At 45.6% G+C, this 27,925-nt stretch overlaps 2 protein-coding genes across 10 annotated transcripts in view; one reads left to right on the top strand and one right to left on the bottom strand.

Moving 5' to 3' along the window:
- The first annotated feature begins 90 nt into the window (after positions 1 to 90).
- NUP85 (nucleoporin 85) lies at positions 91 to 27,925 on the top strand. 5 transcript variants are annotated; one of them, XM_060135175.1, is made up of 20 exons: positions 1,454 to 1,507; positions 2,618 to 2,711; positions 3,313 to 3,459; positions 4,873 to 5,035; positions 9,262 to 9,332; positions 9,868 to 9,911; positions 11,044 to 11,113; positions 12,283 to 12,404; positions 15,766 to 15,900; positions 16,005 to 16,127; positions 16,338 to 16,469; positions 16,718 to 16,824; positions 23,709 to 23,792; positions 23,949 to 24,014; positions 24,204 to 24,355; positions 25,103 to 25,220; positions 25,325 to 25,425; positions 26,786 to 26,937; positions 27,265 to 27,366; positions 27,747 to 27,925. In XM_060135175.1, the coding sequence occupies exons 4-20, from the start codon at positions 4,884 to 4,886 to the stop codon at positions 27,846 to 27,848; spliced, it is 1,833 nt and encodes a 610-aa protein (XP_059991158.1). In that variant the 5' UTR covers positions 1,454 to 1,507; positions 2,618 to 2,711; positions 3,313 to 3,459; positions 4,873 to 4,883; the 3' UTR covers positions 27,849 to 27,925. The 5 variants fall into 5 exon arrangements, with proteins under 5 accessions (XP_059991159.1, XP_059991157.1, XP_059991155.1 ...); XM_060135174.1 differs by lacking the exons at positions 1,454 to 1,507; positions 3,313 to 3,459 and adding an exon at positions 92 to 213 and having other exon boundaries at positions 27,732 to 27,865; XM_060135172.1 differs by lacking the exons at positions 1,454 to 1,507; positions 3,313 to 3,459 and adding an exon at positions 93 to 213.
- The window catches only part of GGA3 (golgi associated, gamma adaptin ear containing, ARF binding protein 3), a 28,129-nt gene continuing 15,707 nt past the window's right edge, over positions 15,504 to 27,925 (bottom strand). Inside the window, exon 17 of one of the 5 annotated variants that reach the window (XM_060135169.1) lies at positions 15,504 to 16,235. In XM_060135169.1, the coding sequence (XP_059991152.1) occupies positions 16,227 to 16,235 (9 nt within the window). In that variant the 3' untranslated portion in view covers positions 15,504 to 16,226. The other 4 variants (XM_060135163.1, XM_060135167.1, XM_060135164.1 and 1 more) reach the window with 4 other exon arrangements.

Here is a 27,925-nt window from a genome sequence, read left to right as displayed (position 1 = left end):
AGTGCCGCAGAGGGGTGGTCGTGGCCAAGAGGAGAGACCCCTGCGGCGTTGGAGGTTTGGCCCTGCAGGCAGTTCGGGAGGTGCTCGGACGGGGTCCTCTCTCGCAGCCGGCTCGGAGCGGGAGGCCCGAGCTGGGAGCGTTGGCTACCCTGCGAGTTCCGGGCGGTGAGGTGCTGCGCTATGGAGGAGCTAGATGGCGAGCCGACAGTCACTGTAAGGGTGCCCCGAACAGTACTGTTTGCCTTCTAGGTCCGAGGATTGGGTCCGCTTCGTCCCTGCAGGCTTGTCTATCTCTCTGCCGCCTGCGAGGTGCTCGTCCCCTTCCCTCAGTACAATTGCCATCGTCCAGAAGTCCCATTAACTAGGTACTCGTGTTTGGGTCGCAGTGGTCGCTGGGTTTCTGCCCCTTTGTATACCCAGAATACCTGGCCCTGGAGGCCCCACTCCATCCCTTTCCGTCCCTTGTCTTCCCGACCTTCCTACTTCTTTGGGTTTTCCTTTTGGGCTAATGGTTTAATGAGCGGGCTTGAACCAAGCACAGGAATTGGGGCTTTTTTCTCTCAGCCGAGCTAAGCTTCACATCGCAACGCCGTGAGCTTGGCTTTGCTTGAGCAGGCCCAAGGTTTACTAGATATAATTATTCTTTCGGGCGACTATTCTTGCTTTTATTGCTCTGTTTCCTTTCAGTTGTATTTGAACTTTCAAGAGAGTATGTCAGGTGTGGGTGATCTACGATGCTTATAAAGAGATTCATGGTTGTTAGATAAGAGACACCTACTGTTCCCCCTGCCTGGGATCTCTTCTCTCTTAGGTTTATATCCTGTTCATTTCTTACATGCAAGCTCCAGTAGCCTCTTTGTCAGGAAAGCCTTTCCTGACTAGGTCAAATATTTCTGTCCGTTTAGGCTTGTTCTGCATCTTTTAGCTCTTGGTAACCTATAAGCCCCACTAAACTGCAAGTTGCCTGACCTTGTATTTTTGCTTTTTAGAAGGTTAAGATGCCTTCAGTTTTCAGCTAAAGCCATCAGATCGCAAAGCAGTATCTGACAGAACCAAAAACTGAAAATAGAAGTCATTTCAAAGCTAACTGGACAAAAAGAGACATGAGATCTCAAATAGCAGTTAACGTGGGTTGTTACTCTCTATAAAGCTTACTCCTATATGCTATAGATTGTTAACTTTTAATGCATATATAAAGTATCTTAAATATTAAATGTCTATCAAGGACTATGTCAGTGTTTCCGGCGTGAAAAATTAGGCTATCGGAATCACTGGAACGTTTACAGACTACGTGTTATCTTTTCCCTCCTTCACTTATGTCCGAATCTTTGGATGGGGAAACCTTCCCAGCACCCTGTGCAGCCCAGGAGAGCCACTTTGTTATTGAACCATGACAATGAGTCATGCATTTATAAATGGAATGAAAATGATCTAAGCTTAATTTTGCCCCCAGTAGTGATGGTTGACCTGTGATAACCCAGCTTTACATTGGTGTTGGGGAGACCAGGTAGGAAACTGGTTGGCCTTGTGGACACAGCCTCTCAGGGGGGCATGATCTTGGCAGAACTGCGTGGTCTAGAATCTGAACTTCAACTCTGCAAGTTCGAACTCAGTCACGTGGGTGTTTGAGAGTTAGTCTGCTCTTTGGGCTTACGCTGAACACACCCTCAGGAGGCTGATGAATAACCCTGAAAACCATTGTCACCTGTGTAGCAGTTGTTGTGCCGGCTCTTCACACAGCTGCTTCCTCTTATCAAGGCACATGAAGGCCAGTTAGTAATTAGCAGATTCAGGGATGTTTAAGTGTAGATTCAGAGAGAGAATAATCTTGAGCAGTTTTTCTAGGCCAGTGGTCTTATCTTTTTAGGTCAAGGGCGCTTAAAAATATAAGTTGCAGTTCTTGTTGTCTTTCTTTGGTTGTTACTTTGCAGATAAATACCTAGAAATGGAATTGCTGGGGTATAGGACAGATGCGTATTTAGCTAAAATAAACTCAGTGGGTGATGAGGGAAAGCGGAGTATTACAAGGATTGTTCCTAACGGTTGGGAAAGGCTTGGTCCCACTGGGGGAGTGGAATGAGGTTTGGGCATCAAGAGTTCCTTTTTTGGTTCTTGACGTTATGGATATAGCTCTAGAGGTTAGACAGCTCATAAAGGTGTGGATTAGGCAGTTGGATTTATGAAGCCGAGACTTAGAGGGATTGGTCTGAGTTGGAGTAAAAAAAATCAAGTCATAAAAGATGTGACACAGAAGCCATGGGATTGGAGGTCTCTGTCTTTTTAGTGAGTAACGAACAGTTCAATTCCTTTTTAATTTTTTTAACTTCCCTTTTTCTGAACTACAGATCACTGAATTACCATATAGTAATTGATTGGGGTGTAGCTTTCCTTTTTATCAACACTTCAGAAGTGACGGGCTGGGTTGATGTGCCTAGCAAAATTCACTTGTTCATTTAGGGTCTAACAGACAGGGCTGCTCAGTCACACTCAGCTGTGTTCATAGATTAGCACTTAATAACTTTCAGGACCACTGGCTTCTAGGATTATACCTGCAAGTAATTTGAAAGCAAAGCCTTTAGGAAGAATAACAATTTCTGTGCCTTATTTTTTTTACTAGTTGATTCCGGGAGTGAATTCCCAGAAGAAGCAAATGTGTTTTGACTGGGGTCCAGGGGAGATGCTGGTGTGTGAAACGTCTTTCAACAAAAAAGGTAGTTTTTTTTTTCTTTTCTTTTAGATTATCTATCTTGGCACATTTGTTTTTTTTTCCTTCTCTCAGGTATGACTAGCTGAAATATGAAACAGTTGCACTTATTTTGCACTTATTTTGTTCATTTTTGAAACTATGTAGCTATTTAAGATTTTCATTGATTTATGAGACCTGGCAGATTTTGAGTCCAGGAAAAAAGGTTAACAATGGTCTTCCAGTGTTAAAGAAAGGTTTTCTTTATATTTGAATACGTGAAGCTTTTTTTCCTTTTTGTCCAGAGTAACTAATTCTCTTTTTTTAAATTTAATTAATTAATTAATTTTTTTTTTTTTACTAATTCTCTTTATAATAGTGCCCTCATTGTGAAGTTTTGCAAATGTCATAGCCCTTACCTTTATGTTAGCATCGTGAACTTGATTGAATTTCGTAGGCTGTTAATACATAGCACAAATGAGCTGGAGAGCAAAATGATTTGTCCTTGGCTTTGTTCTCTAAGCTCCATTAGGTATCAGACATGGATCTTACCTTTCCAATACTGGTTCCCTCTAGTAGCAAGGTAAAACTGAAATCTTGATATTTGATTTTCCTTTCTCCTTTTCAAGAGAGAAATCTCAGAAAATGCTGAAGAGATTTTTCTTGTAATATTTGCAACATTCTTTATCCAAATGTGGAGGTTCTCCTCTTACAAGGAGCAGATTGAGCTAATGAAGGTCATATAATTTTGGCAGATTACATGGTATGAAGTTCATGTAAGTTTTAAGCAATGTAGTTTTTCTTGATTTTATAGTTAAAAATTATCCCTAACGTGGACTTCCCTGGTGGTCCAGTGGTTAAGAATCCGCCTTCCAATGCAGGGGACATGGGTCCAATCCCTGGTCAGGGGACTAAGATCCCACATGCTGCGGGGCAACTAAGCCTTTGCGCTCTAGAGCCCACGCACCGCAACTAGAGAGCCCACACACTGCAACTACTGAGCCCGCGCTCTAGAGCCCATGCCACAACTAAGCTGCAGCTAAGACCTGACACAGCCAAATAAGTAAATAAATAAATAAAAAATTATCCCTAATGTTGTTAAATATTTATGGAATCTGTTGTTATTGAAGATCTCAAGTTTGGCAGAGCTGTGGAAGTTGCTCAGAAGAGAAACTTCGGTGACTAGGTCTGGATGGCCCTTTTCCTACTTAATAGGAGAGCTTATCAACATTTCTGGCTTATCCTCGATTGTTGGAAACTCAAGGTTTTCTTTCTGTTTTTGTTTATATCTATTGAAATGACTTTGAAGACAAGCCATTGAACATTATCACAACTTATTTGAGAAGTTGTTTATAAGAAATTTCCACAAGTTGGTGGCTAATAATTTATCATTATAGAGCCTTTTCATCACTGTTGCAAAATAGTTTAGTCAGTTCTTGATTCTTTGTTTTAGGAGTAGTGGCAGTAAAAAAGTAATATAAAAATAATATTTACTTTGATGTTATATAAAACTTCAGCTGTAGGTTTATCTTGTTTACTGAATATTACATAGGCTAATATTAAGTGAGTTTACTCTTTTTTTCTAGTATATTTCAGTTGATGGAGGTGAAAGGTCATTACAAAATATGCCAGTGAATTGAGGAGTAAAGTCTGAGAGTAAACATTTGTGTTTAAAAATTCATGTGTGTGGGGGGCTTCCCTGGTGGCGCAGTGGTTGAGAGTCCGCCTGCCAATGCAGGGGACACGGGTTCGTGTCCCGGCCCGGGAGGATCCCACATGCCGCGGAGCGGCGAGGCCCGTGAGCCGTGGCCACTGAGCCTGTGCGCCCAGAGCTTGTGCTCCGCAATGGGAGAGGCCACAGCGGTGAGAGGCCCGCGTACCACCAAAAAAAAAAAAAAAATTCATGTGTGGGGAATTCTAGTGGTTAGGATCCCATGCTCCCTCTGCAGGGGGTGCAGGTTCGAGCCCTAGTCGGAGAACTAAGACCCCATATGCTGTGTGGTGCGATCAAAAGAAAGAAAAGTAAAAATTCACGTGTGGATAAATGATAATTCATATCATTTTTAATAAGTGAAATCAGTAGCAAAGAAGCTGAAGCTTTTGTAATTAGATACTCAGAGTTTTTAGAGTGGGTTCTTTCATGAGGATGATGGTGATAAGTGTTAAATTTTTTTTCTGTTTTGTTTCAGAAAAATCAGACATGATGCCAGGTTGCCCCTTTATCCATATAATCCGAAAGAATGAGGATGTTTACTCTCAAATCCTGAGAAAACTCTTCAATGAATCCCATGGAATCTTTGTGGGCCTCCAGAGAATTGAAGAAGAGTTGACTGGAAAATCCAGAAAAACTCAGTAAGTAGGCTGCGGATAGGTGCTGCAGCCCAGAGCTGAATTGTGGGAAACCGCATGACATGCATCCTTATCCTTTTGCATGATGGATGGCTCTCCTGGAGAAATCAGGGACTCCTGGTTCTAGTTTGTGTCCTCTTTAGTGGACAGTATAAATGGGCATGGATGGAAATGTCTTACAGAGAATGTGCGAGTGGCTGCTGATTGACTTACTGGCTGCTGCTTTGTTTATATTCCTCCTTCACTTACCCTCCAAAAAATAAAATTTAAGCCAGACAAGCACCTGAGAGTCATTGAATGAGGTTCCACTCTTGGGAGTTTTGTTTTGTCTTTAAAGAATTATTTTTAAAGCATTTTTTTTGTGAAGAGACCAGAAAACTTGTATTATTTATAGACTAGAATTGTTTGGAGTGTGGTTCATGAGTTAACTGCATCAGGGTCAGGTACTTGTTTAGGCCCCACCTCATATCACCACAGTTTCTAGGGGTGGATCCTAAAATCTCTAGGTGAGTCTTAAGCACAGTGGATTTTGAGAACCCCTGTGTTAGGTTTTTCTTAGAGTCCATTCATACGGTTAGGGAATGGACAGTGTTGGTATCTGTATTGAAAAAAACAACAACAAAAAGACAGTTTTTTCCCTCCTGTGTTTTCCTCACAACACTTCTGACACCAGATGTCTGGGATTTTTCCCCCACCAAGCAATTCTCTGAAACAAGCTGGGTATCCTACAATTCAACTCAATTCTAACACTGTCTACTTGGAGATAACATCAGATTCCATAAATTAAGGGCTCAGTCCCACAAAACTGTCCCCCATTCGGATGCCAATCACAAATAGTGGGTCCCCAGGTTACCCACAGCTTCTGGCCAACTTGGCTATAAATCAGAGGTTCCCATGACCACCTTAGGTTTGATTAATTTGCTGGAGCAGCTCACAGAACTCAAGGAAACACATTTACCAGTTCGTTAAAGGATATGAGAAAGGACACAGAAAAACAGCCGGATGATGTATGCGGGGCATGGTCTGGAAGGGTCCCAAGTGCAGGAACCTCTGTCTCTCTGGAACTGGGTTGTGTCACCATCCTGGTACATGGATGTGTTAACCTACCTGGAAGCTCTCCAAACCCCATGCTATTGAGATTTTATGGAATCTTCCTCATGTAGGCATGATCAATTATTATCTCCATTTCCAGCCCTCTCCCCTCTCTAGAGAAGTCAGGGACAGGGCTGAAAATTTCAAGTTTCTAATTACGACTTGGTCTTTCTTGTGACCAGCCCTCATCCAGGAGCCACCCAGATTTGGAACAAAAGATGCTTCTAGCACTCTTATCACTTAGGAATTTTCAAAGATTTTAGGAGCTGTGGATCACGGACTGGGGACGAAGACCAGTTTTAATTTTTTTTTTTTTTTTACTTTTTGGCTGCACTGCGCAGCATGGGGGATCTTAGTTCCCCAACCAGGGATCGAGCCCTCACACCCTGCAGGAAGTCCCGAAGACCAGTTTTATATGTCTTATTATTAACCACAGTGTCACAGTATTTCACTTCCTTGATAAGCATTTTACAAATAAATCACCCTGGAGGATACCCTGGTCAGCGCGCGCACGCGTTTGTGCGTGCGTGTGTGTGTCTGTATGTCTATGTATGTGTCTGTATGTGAGAGATCACTGGTGACAAGAGGCTCTGGTACAGAATATTGATAACTCAGAGAAATCTATTACGACTCCAAGGAAAAAATATGTCAGAAGTCCTGTAATTCCTGGAAGGCAGGGACCCCGTCTTATTTATGTGGGCCCTCTGTTCCCAGATCTCCTCGTTCGTCTTTTCAGTAGGTGCTCTAAAATGTTTGCTGAATTAATAAATTAGTAAATATCCTACTGATGGTGGGATGGTAGCTCCTATTTTGTGCATGAGGGTCAGCATATTACCTTGTTTCTTGGCTGGGTGAGTTATTTATTTGGGCCTGAATCTTGACTGTGAAAGGGGGTAAGGAGTAGTGAGGATTAGGTGAGACAGTGTGTGCAAGTTGCTTCACCTCCTGCTGCCCCCATCGTAGCTTCTGTTCATCTTTATTTTTTGATTTTTTTTTTGTGGTACGCGGGCCTCTCACTGTTGTGGTCTCTCCCGTTGTGGAGCATAGGCTCCGGACACGCAGGCTCAGCGGCCATGGCTCATGGGCCCAGCCGCTCCGCGGCATGTGGGATCTTCCCGGACCGGGGCACGAACCCATGTCCCCTGCATCGGCAGGCGGACTCTCAACCACTGCGCCACCAGGGAAGCCCTTCTGTTCATCTTTAAATGGAGCCAGAAAGAAAAAAAAAAAAATAAGAATGAAAATAAATGGAGCCAGTAGGTGGCCTTTAGGTTTCTTCATTTAGAACTAATGTTTCTTGCTAAGGATGTGCATATTGGTAACTAATAGCCAATTGCTTTCTGTTTGTTTTGTTCTATTTCCTTTGTGTGTGTGTGTGTGTTTAGAGCATGATTTAGGCTTCTTTTTTAAAAGTTTTTAATTAATTAATTTATTATTTATTTTTGGCTGCGTTGGGTCTTTGTTGCTGTGTGCGGGCTTTCTCTAGTTGCGGCGAGCGGGGGCTACTCTTCGTTGTGGTGCAGTGGCTTCTCTTGTTGCGGACCATGGGCTCTAGGCGTGTGGGCTTCAGCAGTTGTGGCGTGTGGGCTCCAGAGTGCAGGCTTAGTAGTTGTGGCGCACAGGCTTAGGAGCTCCGTGGCATGTGGGATCTTCCCGGACCAGGGCTTGAACCCGTGTCCCCTGCATTGGCAGGCAGATTCTTAACCACTTTGCCACCAGGGAAACCCCATGATTTAGGCTTCTTTTGCATCGTTTCCAAAACAAAGACCCAGACTGATAGACCTGTGAGGTCTCTCCTATCTCAAACAGCCTATGGTGATGATGGAGAGATGATGTTGTTGCCACCTGCTCAGTTGTAGAACCCTTTCTACCAAATTTTTTTAAAATTATTTTTTATTGGAGTATAGTTGCTTTACAATCTGCTATTTCCTTTTTGAAGAACTCTATTTTGAACTAATTTTAAACTTATAGAAAAGGTACAAAGATAGTAGATTTCTGTACGTCCCTTACCAAGCTTCTCTAATGTTAATATCTTACATAACCACATTACTGGTATTTAAACCAGGAAACTTAAACATTGATGCAGTATGGGGCTTCCCTGGTGGCGCAGTGGTTAAGAATCTGCCTGCCAATGCAAGGGACATGGGTTCGAGCCCTGGTCCAGGAGGATCCCACATGCCGTGGAGCAACTAGGCCTGTGCACCACAACTACTGAGCCCACGTGCCACAACTACTGAAGCCTGCGCGCCTAGAGCCCGTGCTCCACAACAAGAGAAGCCGCGACAATGAGAAGCCCTTGCACCGAAACAAAGAGTAGCCCTTGCTCGCCACAATTAGAGAAAGCCCGCGCACAGCAATGAAGACCCAACACAGCCAAAAATAAAATTAATTTTTTAAAAAATTGATGCAGTATGATTAAGTGAAGACCTTATATGAATTTCACTAAGTTTTCCACTAATGTCCTTTTTTCTCTTCTGCAGCCAAATGAGATTGCATTTAGTTTTTTTCTCCCTCATCTCTTTCATGACCTTGACACTTTTGAAAAATATTGACCAATTGTCTTGGAGACTGTCCCTCAAAACTGTCCTGGGTTTGTCTGGTGCTTTCTCTTGATTGGACAGAGGTTATGCATTTTTAGCAAGAATACCACAGAAATGGTGTGATATGTCCTTCTCAGTACATCGTATCATGAGGTTCATGACGCTGAGGCCTTCTTATGTTGTTGTTGACCTTGATTGCGTGGTTAATGTGGTTTCTGTACTGTAAAGTTACCATCTTTCCCTGTGTAACTAATAAGTATTTGGGGGAGAAACCTTGCGACTATGCAAATCCCATTTCTCCTCAAATTTCAGCCACTAATTTTAGGGTCTGTCAGTGGGTCTCATTTGCAACTATTAATATCAGTGTGGACTCAAGGATATTTATTTTAGTCAGTGGGTTATGTGGTGTTTTACTTATTTTGTCACTCAAGTTGTTTCAGCTTTGGTCATTAGGAGCTCCTTCAAGTTGGCTCCTGTCTTTCAGCAACTTCTTATCTTTTTTTTTTTTTATACTTTCTATCTTCACAAGATGTTCCTTACTTTCTATCACCACAAACTGTTCCAGGTTCGTCTTTTATGTCATTTCATTGTTTTTAGGTTGGTTCGAGTGAGTAAAAACTACCGATCAGTCATAAGAGCATGCCTGGAGGAAATGCACCAGCTTGCAAGTAAGGACTTTGTTTGTATGTGATAATAGTTGAAGGATTTATCTTGCTATAAATACGACAAGTTAAAATCTGATTGACATTCCAGTTCAAAACTCCTACTTTCCCATCTTATATAATCCTTAATTTTTTGGCAATTGTCTTGAGTACGTTTTTCAAATTAGAATATACTATGTTGACACATATGAGGCTGAAGGGCCAAATTCAAGATCTTCGATAATCACATTCCCAGTTCTTTGACCTTGGTGATTTAAAGTCATAATAACCACGAGAGCCATGTGACTCCTAGATGCTGGGTAGAGTCTTATATAACATGGTGGTGTCTACATTTGCTGTATTGTAGTTGAAAGAGCCATTTGTAATTTGAAGGCCTTGGTTTAAGATCATTCATCTACAACAGAGCTGTGAAGGCTTTTTCAAAAAATCTATAGTGAAAATGGATGGTCTTAGAAGGCACAAGCCACAGTACTTATATGTGAAGCTATAACAGTAAGACTAAAGTTTTAGTGCTCACTTAAAATGTCTTGTGTTTTGTTAGTTGCTGGTAAAGATCCAGCCAGTGACCGCCAGTTTAGCATCCAGGTAAGGGGTTTTTGTTGTACTGGTACCTCCTTTATGTCCAGCTACATCCTCAGCACCCACCTGCAGTGGCATTGCAATCACTGGTTTTGCAGAAGTCTCTCTTTCCAGGTAGATAGGCAACTCCTTGGGGTGGTAAGAATCATCTTGAACTTGCCAGTGCCCCCTTCAAGGCCTCGCACATTGGAACACAAGGATGTGCTTGGTAAATACTTGTATTAGTTTTCAACTCTTACGGGAAATATAAATCCTAACCACATTGTGTCACCTGAGATAGTGAGCTAAGCTTTTGGAATCCCTGGTTAGTCTCATAAACTGAACTCAGCTAATGAACCCAACATTTTTAAGCTGCCGGTTGTTTAACTTTAGTTGGAAGATGACTTAAAGACTTCTCTTTCTTTGGTTAGAATTTTGATATTGTTCAAACTCAGTAGTGAATAGGGACTGGTGCATTATCTCTGTCATCAAAACATTTATTTTTCCTTATGGTTAAGGTATTCTGTGATTTTGCACAGAAGAATGATGGGGGAGGGAATACTGCATATTCCTAAGGGCAGGGTCCAGACCCGATTTATTTTGGTGTCTTATATTGGGTTTGTGTTTTTTTTTTTTTGGCCACGGCACATGGGATCTTGGTTCCCAGACCTGCGCCCCCTGCGTTGGAAGTGCGCAGTCTTAACCACTGGACCTCCAGGGAAGTCCCGGGTTTGCTTTTTAATAGACTGTTTCCTAAATGTCAGTCCCTTGAATACCAACTTGACAATCTTTGCTGTATCTATATATTGTAATATTATTTAGTGAATATTTTTCTAAAAATCATCTCTCCCTTTACACTCAAAGCCTCTTCCTAAACCATAATATTCATCAAGATCATGGGTGTAATGAGCTAGTTATATTTTTCTAATGCACGTTAAACTAAAACCACAACCATTAAAATAGAAAATATTAGTCTGTGTCCCACCCCCTAAAATTCTCTCACTGGCTGCCTTGTGGGAAGCCCTGCCATAGGAATAGTCAGTAGATGTTGAGTTAATAAATGACCATGAGGTGTTTCAAGCTATCCTTTGTTTCTTTGCTTTAAGAAAAATCCTCAGGAATGTTTTCAGTCAAAACTTTGTCTCCATTTCTTCCTTAGGTCTCCAGTCTGTCAGCAATGGAGCTCATTTGGAACCTTTGTGAGATTCTTTTTATTGAAGTAGCCCCAGGTGAGCACAGAATCATCTTGTCACAGCATCAAAGGTGTCCCCCTGCCCTTTTCTGTGTTGTGATGAGTGTTTTGTTGCCTAGAATGCTCTTTTCATTGCTTTTCATCAACGTAACCATCAGAAAGTATTACATGATACCCAAAGAAGCCTGCTGTTTCGTCAGATACTGCAAAAAGAATCAGACAGTCTTCTGAAATCTAAACTCTTAGGCAGGTGACCCCTGAAAAATACCAAGAAAACAATATTAAACTAGCGTGCGAAAGGGGTGGTCGATATTTATATCATGGACTGGTCAAGCTTAAGAAACTTTTAGGAGAAGCTAGGGGAGGGGCGTGGCACAGGTTCTTCCTTAGCCTCTGAAGGAACCAACCCTTCCAACACATTAGTCTCAGACTTTTAGCCTCCTGAAATGTGAGACAATACATTTCTGTTGTTTAAAATTTTAAAAAGGAAAAAGGTTTTACGGATATGAAGAGGAATTAGGTGGTAGGCGGCAAAGTCACTTTGACAATTCTTTCACTAGTGATTGGGGCAGGGGCAACCCTACAAGTTAATGGTCCACTCCGAATTATTCTGTTGATCTTGAATTAAATTGTGGCCAGTACGGTATCCTGGCTTGAGTGGGCTCTCTGTGGAGGTGCTACAGGCTTTTTTGCGTTCTTTTATGGTTTATGTTTACTGTTATTTATAAACGTGTATTGATAGTCTCTTTGCAGTCATAGCTTTTTATTCATACTCCTGCTAAAGCACGGAGCAACTTGAAATTAAAATTAGTTGTTTATGTGCCCGCCTCCTCCAGTAGATTTTGAGGGCTGTCGCTATGTTTTTATCATTGTTGCATACCTGGCACCAGTCCCTATATGGCCATGACTTACATAGCCAGTGAGTATTGCGTAGTTCTGAAGAATCTGAGGGGTGGTGGGGTGGTGAGGTCTGGGTCTCATGTCCAACCCTTCCCACGAGTCAGTGAAAGGTGGAGCTGCCTGGCCAGAGGAAGCATTCCATAAAAGTCCATTTGCTAGCTCAGCCCTTTATTCAGGACCACATGTGTGCTCACTTAAGAGGGATAAAACACTTCCTACATAGTCAGCTCGTGTGTCCTACGTTGTCTGTACTTTGGGAAAGTGGAATTTATTGCTTTTGTGTGTGACGAGAGTTTTTCCCTCCAGCCGGCCCTCTTCTTCTTCACCTCCTTGACTGGGTCCAACTGCATGTGTGTGAGGTGGACAGTTTGTCGGCAGATGTTCTGGGTAGTGAGAATCCAAGCAAACACGAGAGATTCTGGAACTTGGTAAGATCCTCATGCAGGCTGGGCCTCCCTGCCTTCCACCTTATATTCTGTTTTCCCTGTGCTCACAGGCAGGCCTGAGGGTTTGCCTGCTGACCCTGTGTGCACTTGGTTCTTTGAGTCTGCAATTACGGAGACGTGCTTAGGTCTTTTTTCTTCCCTGCTCCGTGGGAGAGGTTTTGTTTTTTTTCCTTTTTAATGAATTTATTTATTTAATTAATTTATTTTTGGCTGTGTTGGGTCTTTGTTGCTGTGCCCGGGCTTTCTCTAGTTGCGGTGAGCAGGGGCTACTCTTCGTTGCGGTGTGTGGGCTTCTCATTGCGGTGGCTTCTCTTGTTGCGGAGCATGGGCTCTAGATGCGTGGGCTTCGTTGCTCCGCAGCATGTGGGATCTTCCCGGGCCAGGGCTCAAACCCATGTCCCCTGCATTGGCAGGCGGATTCTTAACCACTGCAGCACCAGGGAAGCTCTGTGGGAGAGTTTTGAACTAAATTATCATGTAAGAAAAATAATGCTTTGTAGACTTTGCAGTGAGAAGGGAATTTTGATTTCTTTGTGGATCTAAGGGTTAGAAAGCATGAAGATAATACAAAACCAATGGATAGCTGCTGGGGTAGGGGTTTGATATAAATGAGCATGAGAGTTGTTTTGAGGTGATAGAAATGTTCTAATAACTGGATTATGGTGATGGTGCACAACTTTGGGAACTCACTAAAATTCATCGAATTATACACTTAAACAGGTGAATATTTATAATGTATAAATTGTAACTCAGTAAAGCTATTAAAAACAAAGACCTTGGGACTTCCCTGGTGGCGCAGTGGCTAAGGCTCGGTGCTACCAACGCAAGGGGCCTGGGTTTGATCCCTGGTCAGGGAACTAGGTCCCACACGTGTGCCGCAACTAAAGATTCTGAATGCCACAACTAAAGAGCCTGTATTGCCATAACGAAGATCCTGCGTGCTGCAACTCAGACCTGGCACAGCCTAAATAAATATTTAAAAAACAAAAACAAAACAAAGACATTGATGATCCCAGAGTCACTTTGGATTATCACTTTGAAAGTCAGCCTGTGTGTATGTATTCTCTTTCTGTGAGAGCAGTACTTTCCCAGTCACCTCTACCGACCTGTGATGCAGTTGGGAGGGAGCAGGGAGGAGGTTGCTGGTTGACTTGAATAATGGAGACTTATAAAATCTGAAATTCAAGTAAGGAGTTGTCACCTTCGAGGCTGTTCCTGGGCCTTTTGGTGCCAGGAGATCTGTGCAGGTAATGGGGAGAGACTTTGCTCAGAAATCATTGGGCCTAGATTTTGAGCCTCTGATTCATTCACTGAGTATTTATTGAGTGCTACTGTTTGCAGGCACTGCAGAAACAACCATGAGCAAAGAGGGCAATGATTCCTGCCCTTACGGAGCTTACATCCTGGGTGAGGAGACAGGAGATAAATACAGAAACAAGTCGAACATGTAGCATGTGTAAAAGTGAAGTGCTGTGGAGAGAAATAAAGCAAGGGAGGGGAATCAGGAGTGCTAGAGTAGGGGTGTCAAGGAAGGCCTCCCTTGTGGGGTGACATGTGAGCAGAGACCTGAAGAAGGCGAGGAGGGGTAAGGGCTTTAGCTTTTAGAGAGGCAGCGTAGCTGAGTGGTAAGAACATGGCCTGTGGTGCCAAACTGCCCGGGTTAGCATCCCAGCTCTGCCTCTTACCAGCTGTGAGCTCTTGAATGAGCTACTTAACAGCCTTTAGTTCCCTCCTCTGTACCATGGAGATAATAACAACACCTACCCCACATGGCTGCTATGATTAAATTCGTTGAAGGGCATAAATGTATGAGCTAGTTGATGGGCAAGGTTAGAGCTCCCATTTTACTCCTGAGTCAGATGGGGTGACGGGGACCTTGGAGAGTCAGGCGAAGGAGCACTGTGATCTAACTTACGTTTTCAAAGGGTCCTCTGGCCACACTGCTGAGAGCAGAGCAAAGGCAGAGCAGAGAGACCAGTTTGGAGGCTGAGGTCCTAAACCAGGCAGAGGTGGCAACTTGGACAAGGGTAGGAGCTGAGCGCAGGAGATGGTGAGAAGTGACTTGATTCTGGGTACAATTTAAAGATACAGTGGTAGGGTTTGCTAATGGATTGGATGTGTAAGAAATAGAAGAATGTGGGTTGGTGAGTTGGAGGTGCCCAGGTGTTTACTGTCATGCATGTTAAACAAGATGCCTAGGAGAGCCAAGTGGAGACATTGACTGGCAGTAGGATATACACGTCTGGAATTCAGAGAAGGAAGTCCAGGCTAGAGAGAGGAATTGGGGACTTGTCAGGTTATATATCCTTGGCTTTTCTGAGCGTGGCTTAATGGAAGAACTTTTACTGTGTATGTTTTATGTATATACTTGCATGTATATAATGTTGATTCTCATTATTCATGATAGTTATGGTCTATAAAGTTGCCTGGAACCCTGAGCTCTCGATTACTGAACCATCGCTCTTTGTAGGGGAATTACAGGGTTCTTTCGAGCCTCTGGTCACAACATTTTTGTCCGCTGATCAATTTATAATCTTGTGTATGTTTGTGTTTCAAGACACCTTATTTAATATGTATTATTGATTTATTAAAATTGAACTCATGGCCAGCAGCACTATAATCCTTGCCTGAATGAACACGTATATCTAACACGTATGTTCTCTTTCCTTATCTGACACATACATTCTCTGTATGGCATGTCATAGCCTCCTTTGCAGTTAGGAATCGGGCAGCACTTCAGCACAACGCTTGGGGGCCCAACAGAAAGCACAAAAATGCAAAAAATGTGGCACTAATCGCCAGAAAGACACTAATTTAGTGTAAGAGCTGGTACCAGAATGTAGAGTGCCGCCTCGTTCAGCCTCAGCTGGGAATGTGCACATCAGGTGACTCAAATTTTTTGCCCCTCTGCACATGTCCACAGATGATGGTGAAAGCACCATGGATATTGACTTTGGGGTTACAAATAAGTTTTAGCAGGTAGGCATATTCACAAATATGGAATCTGAATAGAAAGGATCAACTGTATTTATACTGAGCGTTTGTATATATACGTATATGTATTTGAACTGAAACGTTTATGAGCCAATACTTTATTTGATGCACTCTGGTATTTTTTATTTTCTATTTTATTTATTTTTTAAAAGTTGGTCATAACCTGCAATGGGTTACAACGTGCAGTTTGAAAAGCATGGTATAGGTTAAAACTGGGAGATTGGATGAATTGCATTACCTCTGGAGGGAGGGAACCATCACGTTTCTCCAAGGCTAGGAAGCCAGTGTGGGCTAAGGGGAGTGGCTTCCGAGCCTCCGTGAATGCTTGTGTTCTTGGGTACCCTCCCAGGTGACCGTCTTGGTGCTGCAGGGCCGGCTGGATGAGGCCCGACAGATGCTCTCCAAGGAAGCCAACACCAGCCCCACCTCTGCAGGCATGTGCCGAATCCTTGGGGACCTGATGCGGACCATGCCTGTTCTCAGCGTATGTGCGAGTAGCCCTGCTCTTCGGGGTCGTGGAGGTGGGTTCATTCAATGAGTGTAAGGGGTTTGTGCGGTGATGGCATCTCCCTGCGTCTCTTCCCGTAGCCTGGTAACACTCAGACACTAACGGAGCTGGAGCTGAAGTGGCAGCACTGGCACGAGGGATGTGAGCGGCACCTCCAGGACGGCACGTTCGCCTCCAGTCCTCACCTCGAGTCTCTCTGCAAGGTCTGTGGGAAGCAAGTCCAGGCCAGGGTCCAAGTTGGCTTCCCCCGGGGGCTGTGGCATCCAGTGCAGCAACGACATGTCCTCCTGAGACAGGGCTGTTCATTGGCTCTGAGGGAAGGAGAGAGCTTTCCAACCAGATGCTCCAGTCGAGGTCAGGAGCATTATCGGGAAGTCACCCCCAGACCTAAGGGAAAGCATCTCTCTTCTCAGATCATGCTGGGAGATGAAGCTGCGCTGTTGGAGCAGAAGGAGCTTCTGAGTAACTGGTATCATTTCCTAGTAACCCGGCTCCTGTACTCTCACCCCACAGTAAAACCCATGGACCTGCACTTCTATGCCCAGGTGAGTCTGAGCTCCGTGGGGTGGGGGTGGGGAGTAGGGCTCCTGGGGGCTCTGCTCCCTGCTGGGTCGTTTTCACCGTGTGGCCTCATTGAGTTGAACCTCCCTGGAGAACAGGCAGGACCTTTCCTCTGGCCCCTTCTTGAAGGACCCCATCACCCTGCTCCAGTGTTCCCTATGCAGCAGCGCTGCCTGCCCCCCTGGGTCTCTGCTTCCATCTGGCGACTGAATGGGTCACCACCTTTCCACAGTCCAGCCTTGACCTGTTTCTGGGAGGTGAGAGCAGCCCAGAACCCCTGGACAACATTTTGATGGCAGCCTTCGAGTTTGACATCCACCAAGTGATCAAGGAGTGCAGGTAGGACCTGCTGCACCATCACCATTCTAACCCTCTTAGGTGTGCAGTTCAGTTAAGTGCATTCACAGTGTTGCGCAGCCAGCACTGCCATCCTTTTCTAGGATGTCCTGTTCCTTCTTGTTGGTGTCTTAACCTTCTTGCCACATTAGGTAGACAGTGGCTTCTCTCTGGACAAGCTTGAGGGCCTTCCTGAGGCTGGAGGGCTAACGTGTCTATAACAGTTTGCATTTCAGGGATGTTTACTTAAAATAAGGTTGCAGGAAATTACTTTGATATTTAAAATCCGGAAACAGCCAGCAGACTTATTTCTTGGAACCTGATGGACATGCAGCCACCTTAAGGGACTTCTCAACAGTCTCACTCTGGTGAGCCAAGAGCCACCACACCGTTGGGCTCCCGGCTGGGTCTGTTCAGAGCAGGGATTCTGTATCAGCCCTCTCCCCAGACCTTTCCCCGAACCTTCAGCAAGGCAGGAAAGGGAATGTGAAACTGAATCCAAGGTAAAGCTTTCCAGAAATTCCCATGTGTAGTAAGTCAGAAAGAATGTACCCTCTCTTCTTGTCCAGCCCAGAAAAGTAGGTGTTGCACCAAAGACTTGGAGAAGGGAGAAGGTTGGGAACTGGAGCAGATGGCCTTGCTCGCGTATCGGATTCACCGACTTCGACTGGATCTTTGTTAGTAGATCTGGGCGGTGGGAAGGTCTTACCCCCTACCTTACTCTTGCTGTTTGGCCGAAAGCAAGCCAGGGCTTCAGGAAAATGACGTTAGATTTGGAGAAAGGAAAAGGGGCTTTGTGTCAGTATTTTTTGCACAAACCTGTGAAATAGGGACTTTAGTGGAGCTGGAAGATGACTTATAGAACTCAGCTGATGGTGGCTGGCGGCCAGCGTGGCATCTGCATGGAGGGTTAGTGAGAGTAACTCGCAGAGGCGCTCGCGCATCGTTATTTGGCTTTGTCAGGGACTCTGCCTATAATTTGAAGTAATAGGCATTCCTGAATATGTTGTCTAAACAGCAGTGGGTTATTTCTTCCAGGGCTTCCTTCATAAGCCACATCTGGATTTTTAAGATCAAAACAGATTTGAACAGAGCAAGGAGGAGGGACAATAAAAAGGGAAAATACCTTGTTCTTTTCAGTGGCAGTAGAAGGAAAAGATAAGGACATGCCAATGAAGAGGAGTGGCTTTTATGAACGCCACAGAAAACGGCATCACTCTTATGCCAGTTGAGGAAGGGTAAGGCTTGCAGCCCCTCAGTCTGGGTGTCTCTTGCTCCGGCAAGCAGGAAAGGATCTGAGGTATTTCTGTTAGCTGTGAATCTAGGAGTTTGGGTTTTTCTGATCGGGAAGCTACTTCCTACCCTATTCTGAAAGAGGCACTGAAAAGCAAATCCCGGGACCTCATCCACGAATTGGAAGAAGGGCTGAAGTACCTTCAGAGAGAGTAGCACAGTTTTAGACATAATGCCCTCTTGGATGGGGAAGGATTGGATCTGGGGTCTCGTGAACACCTGCTTTCTCACGTGTTGTACCAGTCAGGCCCAAGCTCGATTCCCAGGGAAGAGGGGTGTGTCTGTCTGGGGTTGGGCCAGTGGGCTGGTGGTATAGGAAAGCCTTGCTGCTTTGGGTGTGATGTCAGCTGGGTTCCTGACTACCCTGTGAAAGGGGAATGAGGGGAATCCTTTCTCAAGGCGCTAGAAGGGAGCTTTCTGTAGGGGCACCTGATTACCCCCATGTCAACTATGCCAGGCCCTAAGGGGCAGAGAGGGATCCTGAAGCAGAGCATAGAGGCCCTTGGAGGCCACAGTTCATCAGCCCCTGCTGAAGGGCCACGTGTTTGCCTGTTATCCCCACAGCTGAAAGGAGAAGTTGGGAATCCTCCAAGGGTTCGTTTCTTCCCCTCTGGTTTGCAGCTGCTAGTTCTTGCTGTCCAGCAAAAGGAAAACAGGAACTGGTACACACTCCACAGGGAGCTAGGCAAGATGGCATCTTCCTGGTGCTCTTAAAGTCCTCCAGAAGTATCGAACTAAAAGGAAATAGGTCTTCCTTCAAAAACTAAGAAGAGATCCAGTTTAATGTTTGCCTAATCTAGAATCTTCTTGTCAGACCTTTGGCCCAGCCCATTACCTTGGCTTCAGGGTAGAGCGGTGTGTACAGACCCTTACGCTCTATTCATAGAAGAAGGTCCACAGCCACCAGATCTTGGCTGGTCAGAGGCAGTGGTTGCTGTAGAGCCACCAGAAGAGCAGGACATGGGGTTGGCATGAGGGGGTGACAGCAGCCCCAGTGCAGGGCAAACAGTCCATTGGAGGGTTACAGTTGTTAACCCAGGGTAGGGCCTTCACTATAGGCCTTCGCGGGTCTTCCCGGCTCCAGAGTTCTCCCTTTTCCAGCAGAGGCCACCCCAGAGCAGCTAATTTAAGTCTTCCCTGAACATCTTTGACCAATGAGCTTGTTCACTTGTTCCATTTAGAGCCTGCATTCAGAATTCTCCATTTTATATGTGTGTGAACATCCAAAACCTGTGTTGTTCAGACTTGCACAAGACCCTGGTGTCCGTTTTCATTTAGCACTTCTTCCAGTCTCAGTCACTCAAGCCTTTTCATTAGTTCTTGGCCTCAGTGGTCGTTTACCAAAGTCCATACGGTTTACTGAGTTCTTAAGCACTAACCAGTCTATTGGTAAGTCCTATTAGCTCAACTTGAAAACATATCTTGGGGCTCCCCTGGTGGCACAGTGGTTAAGAATCCGCCTGCCAATGCAGGGGACATGGGTTCAAGCCCTGGTCCGGGAAGATCCCACATGCCGTGGAGCAACTAAGCCCATGCGCCTCTGCCTGCGCTCTAGAGCCCGCAAGCCACAACTACCAAGCCCACGTGCCACGACTACTGAAGCCCGCGCACCTAGAGTCTGTGCTCCGCAACAAGAGAAGCCACCGCAATGAGAAGCCCGCACACAGCAACGAGGAGTAGCCCCCGCTCGCCACAACTAGAGAAAGCCCAACGAACACCCAACGCAGCCAAAAATAAATAAATAAGTAAATACATTTATTTTTTAGAAAAACAGCCATATATCTCACAACCAGCTACTTCTTGCTCCCTCCGCAGCCACTGGCATGGCCCAGCACCATCACTGTTACCCTGAACTGTTTTTTCTTAAATAAATTTATTTATGTATTTATTTTTGGCTGCATTGGGTCTTCGTTGCTGTGTGCGGGCTTCATCTAGATGTGGCGAGCGGGGGCTACTCTTGGTTGTGGTGCAGTGGCTTCTCGTTGTGGAGCACAGGCTTCAGTAGTTGTGGCACACGGGCTCAGTAGTTGTGGCTCGCGGGCTCAGTAGTTGTGGATCGTGGGCTCTAGAGCGCAGGCTCACTCGTTGCGGCACACGGGCCTAGTTGTTATGCGGCATGTGGGATCTTCCCAGGCCAGGGATTGAACCCGTGTAGCCTGTATTGGCAGATGGATTCCTAACCACTGTGCCACTGGGGAAGCCCTTCCCTGAACTGTTAACAGGTGGCCCCTTGCTGGCTTCCCACTATCACCTGTCTCTGTATTGTCCATCATCACAGAAGAGCCTAAGTAATCTTTTAAAACTTAAACCATGGGCTTCCCTGGTGGCGCAGCGGTTGAGAGTCCGCCTGCCGATGCAGGGGACACGGGTTCGTGCCCCGGTCCGGGAAGATCCCACATGCCGCGGAGCGGCTGGGCCCGTGAGCCATGGCCGCTGAGCCTGCGCGTCCGGAGCCTGTGCTCCACAACGGGAGAGGCCACAACAGTGAGAGGCCCGCGTACTGCAAAAAAAAAAAAAAAAACTTAAACCACGTCATTCTCCTGTTTACTGTCCCAGTGGTTTCTCATCACAAGGCCCTAAGTGAGCTGGCCTCCACCTGCCTTGAAGTTTGAGTCACACGGGCTTCATTCTGAAGTGGGAACGAGACAAGCTTACTTTCCACCGCTGAGCCTTCACACTGGCTGTTTCCTCTATTTCAGGAATGCTCCTTTCCCTTGTCTTCCTCTGGCAGGTTCCTTCTCATCCTTCAGCCCTCTGCTCAGACAACCCTCATGACTAATTTTTCTACATAGAACTTATTCTAGGAGGGGTGGGGGATGTGCGTGATTTTATATGTGAGGAGGCAGCTTGTTTTTACATCTTCTCAGTTTACACTTTCTCACCTTATATGATATTTTATTCTTAGGACTGGTCATTTCTGATTTCATCTATTATATTTGAATTTTTCATAACTCTGAAGATAGCTCCAGAATCTCAAAGCACTGTACTGACCATTATAATTCCTTCACTTTGACAATGAAGCGGAAGTTAAAAGAAGTGAAGTGGTCAGTCATTGAGTAGCAGGACTGGATTTGAACCAGTTTGCAGTGCTTTCCTGTGGACACAGCTGTGTAGCTGTTGGTAAGCAGTTTAAGTAGAGGACAAGTTAGTGTCAGCTTCAAGCTCAGGCTTACTGTTGTTTTATTTATATAGATACTGTTCAAAAATAATCTTTTTAAAGCAGTTTATTCTGTTTTGCCACTTTTTTCTTGAAACAGTCCAGGTAGGCAAGAGGTACAATTACTCCATTTTATAGATGAAAGGGCTACAGAGAGGCAAGTGACCGACTGAGGGGCAGCCGTGAGGTCCAGTTGCCACACTTCGTTAAATCGCTCTCTAGTTAATGAAATAACAGTATTTTAAACTTTTAAATTATCGGGACTTCCCTGGTGGCGCAGTGGTTAAGACTCCACGCTGCCAGTGCTGGGGGCCCAGCTTCGATTCCTGGTCAGGGAACTAGATCCTACATGCATGCCGCAACTGAGACCTGGCGCAACCAAGTAAAAAAAAACTTGATACGTAAAGGACCTATGACGAAATTAGAACAGTTAAGGGAACAAACGTCCAGCGAGTCAGGGTTTGTTTAGGGGCCTGTCATAAAGAGATACCGGATTTATTGGGACTCTTGTCTAAAAAGGACAAAATCAAGAAGGAACGCAGCAGAATTACAAAATTACGAAAGTCATCGTTAAAGGCAATCCTGGACCGAGGAAGCACCCTGTAAGAATTTGAGCAAAGGGGGTTCCCTGTTGGCCTAGTGGTCAGGGTTCTGGGGCTTTCACTGGGTTCACTCCCTGGTCGGGGAACTGAGATCCCTCGAGCGGAGAGGCACAGCCAGCAGCAACAACAAAACGCACTGGAGCGTGATGCTTTGTATAGCATGTATGCACTTACAGAGCTTAGTGTTCGAAAGTGGTAGTAGAAATACAAGCGTTTTTGAGAATTGGCTTAGTTTTTTGAATGTCAGATACATATGCATAGCTGTTAGTAAAGCTGGAATGTATCTAACATATGAAATTTAGGGAGGCCAAATGACATTCCATAATGATGGAATTCTGGAGCAGATGAAGTATCGTAGTATCCGTATCCCTGAGATCAAGGCAAAAGTTTTAAACATTTATCCAGTAATTCAGTGTAAACCAATCCCCATTCTTTTGATATCCTGAAAGCAGAACTGTTTACCTTAGTGAATGATTACGCCTGGGACAGTGTATTGCCTTGGTCTGCTCCCTCCACTTTACTTGGGGTTGATCTTGCCTTACAGAAAGGAACCATTAAAGCTTCTTTTCCCTCTCCCAAGATTTAAAAAATAGTCAGGCATTATATACAGATACAGGAAGGCCTACACCAAGTAACAAATGAAAAATACAACTCAAAATGATGTACGCACACTGACAGTAAGTGCATAGTCTACTCTATACAGAATGATGCTAGAGAGTTTACAAAAGTTGGTGATGTAAAAAATTTAATCAGGGCTTCCCTGGTGGCGCAGTGGTTGAGAGTCCGCCTGCCGATGCAGGGGACGCGGGTTCGTGCCCCGGTCCGGGAAGATCCCACATGCCGCGGAGCGGCTGGGCCCGTGAGCCATGGCCGCTGAGCCTGCGCGTCCGGAGCCTGTGCTCCGCAACGGGAGAGGCCACAACAGTGAGAGGCCCGCGTACTGCAAAAAAAAAAAAAAAAAAATTATAAAAAAAAATTTAATCAGACCTTCAGAGGGCCTTAGGAAATGTCATTTCTAACAAGGGCTACAGATGATTCTAGGTTTCGATTAAAATGTGGTTTGGGGAAGGACTTCTGACTTTCCATTATGTGTCAGATTATATATCCAATAAAATCAAATTACAAATCATGTAACCGAACAAAAAATAATTTCTTTATACAAAGTAGTAATAGATAACAAAGTTAATAGATAACACAAGATGGTTTTTTAAGTGACATCCTAATATATATAGTTGTGTTCATAAAGTACACTAATCAAAACTATGAAACAGAAAAATTAACAGCAAATTCCAGTACAAAAGAAAATGTTCTTTTGAATTCCATGTTTCATTAAGAATCAAAACCCACCAATCTTTCAGTCCTTTTCTATTTTTTTATTCTTTCCCCCACCACCGGCCGCGTGGCATGGCATGCGGATCATAGTTCCCCGACCAGGGATTGAATCCGTGCCCCCTGCTTTGGAAGTGCGGAGTCTTAACCACTGGACCGCCAGGGAAGTCCCTTTCAGTCCTTTTCTTATATGTTATTCTGTGTCCGCAATTCCTATATCTAATTGGGTTCCTGGATGTTTTTTCATTTTCTGTGTGACGTTCTCCATTGAAATGTATCATCGGCTGCTGCTTTGGGGGTTGAATGTCCTTCTCAGTGTCTGTTACTAGTCCCCACCTAGTGGGCAGAAACTTCTCAGTCTGTGCTTCCAGACAGATTCCAGCTTGCCTCTGTCCCTGCCATCCTTTTTAAGCAAAAGACATGTGGGGTTCCTGCTTATGCTCCACTCGTGTGGGCCATGCCCTCTCATCCTGACTTTGAGTCTGGCCTTGTGTCTGAACCTGTAGCATCGCCCTGAGCAACTGGTGGTTTGTGGCCCATCTGACAGACCTGCTGGATCACTGCAAACTCCTCCAGTCGCACAACCTCTAGTAAGTACGCCATGGCCATGCCAACCCTCTTCTTGCCGCCATCCAGGCTCTTGAGGGTGGGTTGAACCGAGTGCCTAGAAGGGAGGCTGGGCTGCCGAAGGGGGCCCTGAATAGAGCAGGCCCAGAGTCCTGGTCCCATGTTATGCTTTATTCCAGCTTTGGATCCAACATGAGAGAGTTCCTCTTGCTGGAATACGCCTCAGGACTCTTTGCTCATCACAGGTAGGACGGCCCCAAGGGGGTGGGGTGGCAGCGGGGTGCTCTTCAGCAGGCGGCTGCTGCCAGTGGAGCTTGGACTGTGTTCTCTCCCGTCTGGTTCCCTGAAGGCTACAAGGTCCGGGGGAGGAGCCGCCTTGGGTGCTAACTCCCAAGCCCCAGGCCCTCACGTCTGTCCTCCTTGGACCTGTGCAGCCTGTGGCAGCTGGGGGTGGATTACTTTGACTACTGCCCTGAGCTGGGCCGAGTTTCCTTGGAGCTGCATATTGAGCGGATCCCTCTGAGCACAGAGCAGAAAGCCCTCAAGGTGCTGCGGGTTTGCGAGCAGCGGCAGATGACTGAGCAAGGTGAGTTGGCTGTCCTCCCAGCGTACCCTCTATGCTCATGCCGTGTGAGCCAGCCTGGAGAGCGTCTGGGCACTGGGTGCCAGGAGGTAAACCAAAACACAGGAACGTCATTGCGGAGGGACAAAGAGCTAGGGATCCGTTGGCACCTAGAAGCAGTCGAGCCCATTGCCTGGTTATAAAGGTCCTGATCCACTCTTTCATGCATTCGCCAGAGGTCAGGCTGGGGCAGGTGCGAGGTGACTTGTCCCAGGTGGGTTGCTGTTGCTGGCTAAGGCTGGCTGGGTGGGGAAGCAGGACCGGAGGTGGCTCAGGGAGAGCACAGGGAGGGAACGGTGCTGATGGTGGCCCCTTCTCCTCCCCCTCAGCGTCAAATGATAAAAACCTAAGTTGTTGTTCTTCCCAGAGGCATTGCATGTTTATGACCGTCTCTGAAAGCATATAGCATTCAAGACCCAAAGGATGGTAGCATTTTCAGCATGTGGACAGATAATGGAGGCGCTGACCTGTGGGGAGCAATACAAAGATTTTTACCACCCCTGAAATGAAACCCACTCACAAAGCCAGTCCTGCCAGGAGACAATTTATAAACCTCGAAGTTCCTAGTTCTGCAGGCCAGACTGTATTTGCAGCCCACAGAGAAGCCGTGTAAAGCTCAGAGGAGCTGGGAAGCTGCTCCTATCCCAGCAGGTTCAGGAATGGAGTGATTTGTAGGGTGAAAGTTTCATCTTTACTGTTTTCCCTGCAAAGTTCGCAGCATTTGTAAGATCTTGGCCATGAAAGCTGTCCGCAACAATCGCCTGGGCTCCGCCCTCTCTTGGAGCATTCGAGCCAAAGATGCCGCCTTCGCCACGCTCGTCTCAGACAGGTGGGCTCAGTCTGTGTGTGCTTCCTGGGTACTGCCTGGGCAGTTGGGAGGCTGAGGAGGTGGGCCTGGGACTGCTGCTCTGACCTCTGGGCCGGGCCTTGTAGGTTCCTCAGGGATTACTGTGAGCGAGGCTGCTTTTCTGATTTGGATCTCATTGACAACCTGGGGCCAGCCATGATGCTCAGTGATCGACTGACGTTCCTGGGTGAGTCTCTGGGCTCTGTCCCCTGGACCTTCAGCACAGGTGGACAGTTATGGAGATTGGAGGGACTGTTCTAGGCTTCTCCAGTCTAAAACACAGAAGCCTGTGTGCCAGTCTCTGCAAAGGATATTTCTTGGTAACGTTTTATTTCCTGGTAATTTCAAGCTTAGAAGTTGTGAAAGTAGTGTAAAGAATAAGGAACTCCCATACGCACTTTATCCACATTCACCAGTTATGTATACTTTGCCTCATTTGTTTTATTCTCTCAATCAGGTTTTTGGGGAACAGTCGGAAAATAAGTTGGAGATTTATATGGAGACTTTCTCCATAAATACCTGAGCACGTATTTGTTAAGAATAAGAACATTCTCTTATATAACCAGTTATGAAAATCAGGAGGCTCAACGTTGATATAATACTCTCATCTAATCCGTATCTGATTCCATCAGTTGTCCCAGTAACGTCCTTCACTTTGTCTCGGTTCATGCATTCAGTTTTCATGGCTCGTTAGTGCCTCTGCCTTTCTTGGTGCTTCCTTAATCTTGACATTTTTGAAGAGTCATTGCAGCTCTCTTGTAGAATGTTCTCACTTGGGGATTATCCATGAGCAGCCTCAGATTGTATATTTGGGCAGCAATTCCACTGAGGTGATGTGTCCTCCTCAGTGTCGTCCCCTTATTGGTGGAGTTCACCTTGGTCACGTGTAAAGATTTTCCCTTTAACAATTTGTGGAGGGATACTTTGGGATTATTTAAATGTCTTGTTTCTCATCAAACTTTGACCCACTAGTTTTAGTAACTACCGGTGATTTTCTCACCTGCCAGTCCTTGTGTTTCATAGTTGGCATTCCACTGTATGGCAGGCTTCCTCTTCGTCCCCGTTTATTCTTTCATTTACATCAGTAATGGCCTTATGGGTTATTTTATTCAATCTGTTATATAATTCATGACTCTTGTTTATATTGATGCTTATATTCTCCCAGGTTTGGCTCTCTGGAACCCCTTTTTTTTTTGGCAGTACGTGGGCCTCTCGCTGTTGTGGCCTCTCCCATTGCGGAGCACAGGCTCCGGACGCACAGGCTCAGCGGCCATGGCTCACGGGCCCAGCCGCTCCGCGGCATGTGGGATCTTCCCAGACCGGGGCACGAACCCATGTCCCCTGCATCGGCAGGTGGACTCCCAACCACTGCACCACCAGGGAAGCCCTGGAACCCCTTTTAAGCGTGTATTTTGAATCCTTTTGGTCTTGTTGGCCCCTGAGCTTGGAGGCCACTCTGGAAGAGTTTCCTTGCTCTGTGGAAAGGCTGGCCTGGGGTCTCTTTTGTTTAGGGTCAGAGGTGACTTAGTGTGCTCTGCTCTCAACAGGAAAGTACCGCGAGTTCCACCGGTTATATGGGGAGAAGCGTTTCGTTGATGCTGCTTCTCTTCTCCTGTCGTTGATGACGTCCCAGATTGCCCCCCGTACTTTCTGGATGACACTACTAACAGATGCCTTGCCCCTTTTGGAACAGAAACAGGTACAGGTTGAGTCCACAGTGATCTTCTGTGCGTGTGCGCATGCATGCGTGTATTCCCCTTTAGCGCCCACTCTGGATATCCATATCTACACAAGAAAAACTACTTAATTTGAAATGTGGCATCTGTCTACTGACAGTGCTCAGCCCAGGACCCTGACAAGAGCTGGGAATGAGAATGGGGGGCTGCTCTACCCTCCCAGGGTTGCATACAGAAAGCACACTTCTCCAAGTGAGATACAAGAAAGGCTGTCTCGGCTTGAGCCCGTGCCCAAACCACTGCAGGCTTTGGCTGGGGAGCAGCTAAGCTAAGCAATGTCTCTCCCCTAGGTGATTTTTTCAGCAGAGCAAACATACGAGCTGATGAGATGTCTGGAGGACTTGACCTCAGGAAGACCAGTGCGTGGAGAGCCTGATGCCCAGCAACTCCAGGTCAGCTGAGCTTTTCCAGTTTGTTGGTACCACAATGGAGATGAGAAAAGGCTCCTTCTAGCTCAGGTGTACCCCCACCCCGAGATGTTGGCCCCTTACAAACTCACATGCCTCTTAAGATACCTCTTAACCTGTAACTGTGACACGCCAGCTTATTTTAGGAGAAAATGGGGTGATTCTAGTGTTCTCGTCTGTTTTTTCTTTCCTGTCAGTCACAGTGGTCCTTTGCATGCAGCTCCATCTTTTAATATTGAGAACTTGCTGGAAGATACTACTGAATGTTGTATGCCTTTTATCTACTACCTTTGGATTAGAGAGTCTTGGGAACTATAAAGAAGGTAAACTTCCTGCTGTGCCTCATGCAGGCTCTTTGCTTTTAGGATGACGACGTAGAGACCACCAAGGTGGAAATGCTGAGACTTGCTCTTGCACGGAATCTTGCCCGGTCAATCATAAAAGAAGGCTCATTGGAAGGTTCCTGAGGCCAGCTCCAACATGTTATCTTTGTAAGGCAATGTATATACGTTTTTAAAAGAATAAATGTTTTCTTTTGCAAATA

The sequence above is a fragment of the Lagenorhynchus albirostris genome, chromosome 20 (genome assembly GCF_949774975.1).
Source record: "Lagenorhynchus albirostris chromosome 20, mLagAlb1.1, whole genome shotgun sequence".
Classification (NCBI taxonomy): Eukaryota; Metazoa; Chordata; class Mammalia; order Artiodactyla; family Delphinidae; genus Lagenorhynchus; species Lagenorhynchus albirostris.
Note: the sequence above shows the minus strand (reverse complement) of the source record. Positions and strands in the feature narration are given on the sequence as shown.

Coding starts and splice junctions, on each gene's coding strand:
- NUP85 (XM_060135172.1), top strand. CDS start 181: ATGGAGGAGCTAGATGGCGAGCCGACAGTCACT. Junction 2,712..4,872: donor AACGTCTTTCAACAAAAAAG/GTAGTTTTTTTT, acceptor GTTTTGTTTCAG/AAAAATCAGACATGATGCCA. Junction 23,793..23,948: donor CTCCAGTCGCACAACCTCTA/GTAAGTACGCCA, acceptor GCTTTATTCCAG/CTTTGGATCCAACATGAGAG.